This window comes from Otolemur garnettii, unplaced genomic scaffold, assembly GCF_000181295.1.
Source record: "Otolemur garnettii isolate 467f Iridium unplaced genomic scaffold, OtoGar3 scaffold00172, whole genome shotgun sequence".
Lineage (NCBI taxonomy): Eukaryota > Metazoa > Chordata > Mammalia > Primates > Galagidae > Otolemur > Otolemur garnettii.
Window position 1 is genome coordinate 188,506 of NW_003852567.1, and position 6,796 is coordinate 195,301.

The following is a 6,796-nucleotide window of genomic DNA, read 5'->3' on the forward strand; positions in this document are numbered from 1 at the left end:
GCAAATGGAATGTCCATTATTTTAAGATTTCCTTAGTCTTCAATAAGAATTTGATTCCTCTTCTGTAAGTTTTGTGCTATATATTTACCACCCATTGCCTCTTGTATAAACACCAGGTAATTTATACCTTGGTGTCTCCCCTACTCCAGTTGTCTTCAGATCATGTCAGAGAATAAGATCTGGACTCGGTTTAAGGTTGAAATAATCTGAAATGACTCAAGTACCTACCAGCACTGAGCCACATACCAACAACTCAGGGAATATTAACTTGGTGCTGGAAAACCTTTTGGAAAACAAGGCATTCAAAGAGCAGTTGACATAGGTTATTATGTAGTTAAATGCTTTTGCTTTTGGTTTTAATCATGCACGATTGCAGCTCCTACCTTTTACCTAGATTTCCAAAGCAAACCATTCAAAATTGCTTACTAAGAACAGGCCTTAATGAATGTATTTACTAACTCTTTCACTAATCAAACATTTATGGAATACCTATTAACTACCACAATAATCCTAATGCCTAAAGAGGAGAAAAAGAGGAAAGGATAAGAAAAATGGCACAGAAGAATACACTCTTTAAAGAGAGCAAAGTCTAACAGACTATAAGACAAGTAAACAAATGAAAATATAAAAATAGGCCAGGCCTGATGGCTCATGCCTGTAATCCTAGCACTCTGGGAGGCTGAGGTGGGTGGATCACCTGAGCTCAGGGATTCTAGCTCAGCCTGAGCAAGAGTGAGACCCTGTTTCTACTAAAAATAGAAAAACTAGCCAAGTGTTATAGTGGGCACCTAAAGTCCCAGCTCAGTGCTGGGAGGCTGAGGCAAAGGGATCTCTTGCGCACAAGAGTCTGAAGTTGCTGTGAGCTACAACATCATGGTACTTTACTGGGGCACAGAGTGAGACTGTCTCAAAAATATATATACACACACATGTATATATGTGTATATATACAAACAAAATATATATAATTATACACACACATACATATATAGACACATATCTAAATAGAATTGTTCATCAAAGCTATTTAACATTTCTTGAACTAAATCCCATAGGAGAAGTACAAATAAAAGTCTATAGGAATATGTAGTAAGGATAAATATCAGCTGGAGAAATCTGGGAAGACGCGATAGGAATGTCTGGTATTTGAGAGGAGATAAGGACACCAGTGGGGAAGTGGAGATAGGCTGGACAGTATTTTAAGTAGAGGAGGAAAAAGTGGGAAAGCATTTGACCTGTGGGGTGTCAAAGGCAAGTGGTAGAAGAGAAAATTCTAAAGAGTGGCTCTGGGAGGAGATACGGAGGGTCTGAACCAAAACTGGAGAATCATTGTGAGGAAAGAAACTTACTTGCAAATAATACTTCCCCGAGATTTACTATGACAAGGTTTAATCTGCAATGAACAGGCGACTGCTTTCCACATCTCTGGCTGGCACTTTTTAATATCAAGAACAGGTATATTGATAAATGGCATCTTTATGCTTCCCTTCTCCCACAGCTTCATGTCATTCATGGCTCCTTGATCTGACTGAGCATTACAACTCCTGAAAAGTTCTGTTGGCCTAAAGAGAAAACGGATCAGAAGGAATCCAGAGACAATTATTTTCTAGAGAGAAGCAATGAGTAAAATCTTGATACGCTAACATATCAGGAAAATCTGATTTTCTTAAAGAAAAAAGCACAACCCATTTAAGGCTATTCAGTTTCGAGTGTATGAAGAGTCAACATAGAACTAGCATTAAGACTCTGATTGCGTGCGTGCTTCTTAACAAGTTTTTGTCAGGCAGTTGAACTTTAAAATGCTCTAGACAGATTATCTCTAGACTGTCCCATTTCTCTCATTTCACAAAATAAGTACAGGAGAGCCTCTGTAAAGTGACCACCCAAGGGGCTGTAACAGACTGGTCAACATACAGAGGTGGTCAACACAAGGAGCTCAGCCTACTAGACTGATAAGTACGTGGACTTTACTCTCTCATCCTTTCCCTTCTGTTGTCATGTATCTATCTTCCAGGCGTGTTATAACCTCCATGATAAACTGCTATTTTTGCTTTAATAAATTACTTTTAAAGACTAAAATAGTTTTCATGTTTACGTGCACTTATCATATCTTGTGCTCTGAAGTCTGACTTCTGATATTTTCCTTTAGACTGAAGACATTGTAGTGAGTCTCCATGCAGAAAATCGTGAGTTTTTTTTTTTGGTAGAGACAGTCTCACTTTGTCACCGTTGGTAGAGTGCCGTGGCCTCACACAGCTCACAGCAACCTCCCAACTTCTGGGCTTAAGCAATTCTCTTGCCTCAGCCTCCTGAGTAGCTAGGACTACAGGTGCCCACCACAACGCCTAGCTATTTTTTGGTTGCAGTTTGGCCAGGGCCGGGTTTGAACCTGCCACCCTCGGTATGTGGGGCCGGCACCCTACCCACTGAACCATAGGTGCCACTCCTCCATAACATTTTTGTACAAAAGAGGGGAATCACCAAGCAGGAGCTTCAAGCAGTCTGAAGGCCCTTCAAAGTAAACTGGACTCAGTTATTTGGACCTTTAGATGATTAAATAACTCACACTGATTTATTCTATAGTGAATTGTTTCCACTGATGAAGTAGAAGGGAGAAGAGATGATAGGTAAAGGAGATTCTTTGAATTCCAGAAGCATGAGGTATCTCTCGATTAGAAGGGACTTTGCATTCATGCTTCTTTCCCAGAGGTGACTTACTAGAAAATATAGTCATTTTTTTTATGATTTCTTCTTTAAATGCTAACTCAAAAAAACCGAAATCAGAGTAAAGTGGTATTTCCACTTATTTAAAAACCAGTAATTAATATTTCCAGCCCATGTACAGTAGTTTGTTCCTACCTGTTGTTAAAATTAGTACAGTAAGTAAGATTTCTACAGCCCAACTGGCAAGGTTCCCGGACATCTGCTAAACAGGTCAACATGGACACTTCCACTGGATTATATTCACAAAAGCGATCAAACTCTTGCCAACTCTGTGTATTGCCCCAGCTCATGCTATAAAGTTTAGTGCACAGTTCCCTGAAACAAAAGCACAAATGCAGAAACTTAGAGATGAGTCAAGTGAATAAATATTTGATTTGCATAAACTAGAACCCTATAAGACACATACTTTGGAACATAAATGAGGGGGAAAAAAGGACAAAAAATAAATGACTATCCTCTAGAATTTACAGCCAGAAAAAGCAATTTTTTCCACAAAAAATAGTTAGATCTTTTATATTTCTTCCCTTGTTGTAGTGTTTGCTAGAAATCTTAGGACTAAATTTAATGTTTAATCATATTTGTGCATCCTTAATTATTGGCACAATTATTTCCTTTTTCTGATTTCTTTTTTACTTAAGGTATAGCACCTGATTTTGCCTCCACAAAGATAGATTCTCCTATATTTATGTATAATCACAGGAGGCAAAACTGTGACATGGTCTTCAGAGACTACTTTTAAGAAGCATTATAAACTAAGGGTTCAATAGTTTCTCCCTGACAAATTATACCAAAGTCACCTATATTCTTTAAGATCGTTCTAGGCTTCTATATGCTATTGTAGTTAATAACAAACATTATTACTTTAGTACTAGAAGATTACAAAGCAACTGAAGTGTATGTATATAGCTAAAACAACACTTTGCTATTTTTAAAGTGCTTTCATACTTTAGTGCTTTCATTAACTTTTCATTTATAGAAGTAATACATGTTTACTAGGTAGTATTTTTGTATTTCATGCATGGGATTTTGAAATATATACTTACATAAGTAAAAATTCTCTACTCTCCCCACATTTCACTTAACTCTCATACTCTATGAGGAGGGTATCCTAACTTTTACTTTTGTTCATTCACTCTACCAATGTTTACTGAGTGCCTAGTTTGTGTGAAGGCCTGTTCAAAGCACTGGAAATGTAGTGGTGAATAAAACAGACCAAGTCCCTGGTCTCAATGGAGCTTATACATCATGGGGCTGAGGAAGCTGAGACCAAGTTAGATCAGATACCTTGATCTGGAAACCAGTCCTCGCTCTACCCCTTTACTTTCCATACAGGTTGAGTATCCTTCATCTGAAATGTTTGGGACCAGAAGTGTTTTGAATTTCATTTTTTTTAAAAATTTGAGACTATTTGCCTATACCTGATAAGATATCTTGGGGGTGAGACCCAAAATCTAAAAACAAAATTCATTTATGTTTCATATATACTTTATACACACAGTCTGAATATAATTTTATAAAATAATTTTGGTCATGAAACAAAGTTTTGGCTATCAATTTGACTGCAACCTGCCACATAATGTCAGGTATGGAATTTTCTACTTGGATCATGTCACACTTTAAAAGTGTTAGATTTTGGATTTCAGATTAGGGATGTTCAACCTGTATTTACCTTGGACATAATGACAACTCAGATTTGTTTCTTAAACGTAAAACAAATCTCCCCAATTATCTCAAGGTTTCATGAAGATCAAATCTGATGGAGATGAAAACATTCAGCAAACCATAAAACTCTACAAGTAAGAGAAAACAGTATTTCTGGGAATACATAGCAATTCCAATCTCCAGTGATTCTATGCAGGCAAAAAGTCTTTTGTGAGAGTTCAAAAACCACTTGGCATTCCTCTTATAAATGCATTTATTAAAATCTATAAGCAACATAATTTCCTTAATTTGAGGGATAACTTATTTTCTCTTTAAGCCCTTCTGTTAATTTTGTTCGAATATTTTTTAGAAAGCAAAGCAAAGTTTGAGCTATTCTAGGCATAAGTTTTTTGCTAGAGGGCCATCTAATTTAGAAACCACAGTAAAGATTGTTTTACTCCTACCTCATATTCGTTTTAGGTTATCCTAGTAGCATGTAGTCCCTTTTTATCCAAAATGCTTCTAATAAAGCAAACTTCTCTTTTGCCTGTGTTCTACCATGATCTTAGTTATCTACATTAATCTTGTCTCTAGATTTTGTTTCCTCCATCCTGTATTTGTAATTTTTAAACTTTTTTTTTCAAATTAATATGAGGGTAAAAATTTTTGGATTTTTAGTTCTTCCAAGATAAAGTTCAAGTTGTAGAAGAGCCCTTCAGCCTGGGGGTGTGCTGAATACCCTCACATTGTGCATGTTAGGTGAGATCTAGCCAATTGCCTTCCCTCCTCCCACCAGTCATCCTCCCTGTCCCTTCTCCTTGTTAGACAACATTTGTGTTTTATCATTTGTATGGGAGTGTAATTGTAAAGTCTCCATCTTTTCATATATAAACATCTTTTATGTTTACCTGGATGGAGCTGAAACACATTCTTCTTAGTAAAGTATCTCAAGAATGGAAGAAAAGTCTAATGTATTAACTTTTTATCCCTAAAGTTATCATTCAAATGAATGCCAATACACTGCTATCTAACTTTGGTTATGATTGCTAACCTGATTATTCATCTATAAAAATGTTGATTAAGTTCAAAGTTTTATGATTTAATAAAGATGAAATGCTTTAGATGTTGAATCAAAACAATCTTCTATGTTGTAAGCTTAATTACCTCTATGAGGGTAGAGTTCATATTGTATTATCTTTAGATATTTATTGCCCTGCCGTTTCTAATCTTCCACACCCCCAAACAGTGATTTTTAGCTAGCACTCAATGTACAAAACAATGTTTTGTATATACTATATGATGCTCTAGAAATACTTGCTAGATGAATTAAAGATTTTATATTTTCTAAATGCTACACCTATACAATATAAGAACATACATTTGCTAGGATTAAAATCACTAAGGTGCTATTTTCTACTGATCTTAACAAAGGAAAATGAAATACTGACCTACACGTTGAAGTGTTTGCTTTAGAACAACAATGCAATTTAGCTCCATCAAGGCCTGTAGAGGGAGGAGGGTGTACAGTGACTCCAGGGTGAACAGATTGTGAACTTTCAAGAAAACATTGCCAAAGAGGATCTTGAGGCAAGGGCTGCGTCTTACAGCCCTCGATGAGACCATCAACAATCTCCATTTCTGTTTTCTTAGACATCAGAATTCTCTTGCAGGCATTTTGGCAAGCATGGTCTTCAGCTCTGTCACAGCAATATAAACCTACATTTTCAGAATGTAAGAGACTTCATTAGCTGGCTTTGTATCATGCCTTGATCAGAGCAGAACGTGGCAGTGTCATAGAAACCATTACTACCCTTATACATGAATGTCAACATCTGCAGAATACAAGACCAACCAAATTCTCTCTCCATTACTTTGGAGGATAGCAAAAAACAAAACAAAATAAAAACCTGTAGGAGCTACAGTTGGACAAGGTGTCTAATACAGAATTCACCAATGTCCCCAATCACCGGATCTCTAGCACTGTCCTTACAAAAATAAAAGGCCATGCTATACATAAGAAATCCTCACATGAAAGGTATTTCATGTTTCTGGAAAAGGTATTGTATATGAAACTGGAATTATTTCCTGCTAGCAACTGCCTAAAAGAGATTATATTCTCAACATTAGAGAGATCACTATTTTTTTATAGTGACAAACGCAAAAACTGTATTTCATCACATTCTAAGACAGCATGCTTTACATACCTATGTAGTTAATTAATCTCAGTTTTAATTTAAATAATATAATAGGGGCGGAGTCTGCAGCTCACTGGGAAGGGTGCCGGCCACATACACTGAGGCTGGTGAGTTTGAACCTAGCCCGGGCCTGCTAAAACAACAATGACAACTGCAACAAAAAATAGCCAGGCATTATGGTGGGTGCCTGTAGTCCCAGCTAATTGGAAGACTGAGGCAAGAGAATCACTAAAGCC

The 6,796-nt window shown here is 36.7% G+C and overlaps 1 protein-coding gene across 2 annotated transcripts in view; it reads right to left on the reverse strand.

Moving 5' to 3' along the window:
* Positions 1-6,796, reverse strand: part of RECK (reversion inducing cysteine rich protein with kazal motifs) — an 80,058-nt gene that overhangs the window by 27,887 nt on the left and 45,375 nt on the right. For both annotated transcript variants that reach the window (XM_003800223.2, XM_023519355.1), the window contains 3 exons: positions 5,814-6,081; positions 2,860-3,039; positions 1,350-1,562 (listed from right to left, as the gene is read on the reverse strand). In XM_003800223.2, the coding sequence (XP_003800271.1) occupies positions 1,350-1,562; positions 2,860-3,039; positions 5,814-6,081 (661 nt within the window). The remainder of the gene's footprint in view (positions 1-1,349; positions 1,563-2,859; positions 3,040-5,813; positions 6,082-6,796) is intronic.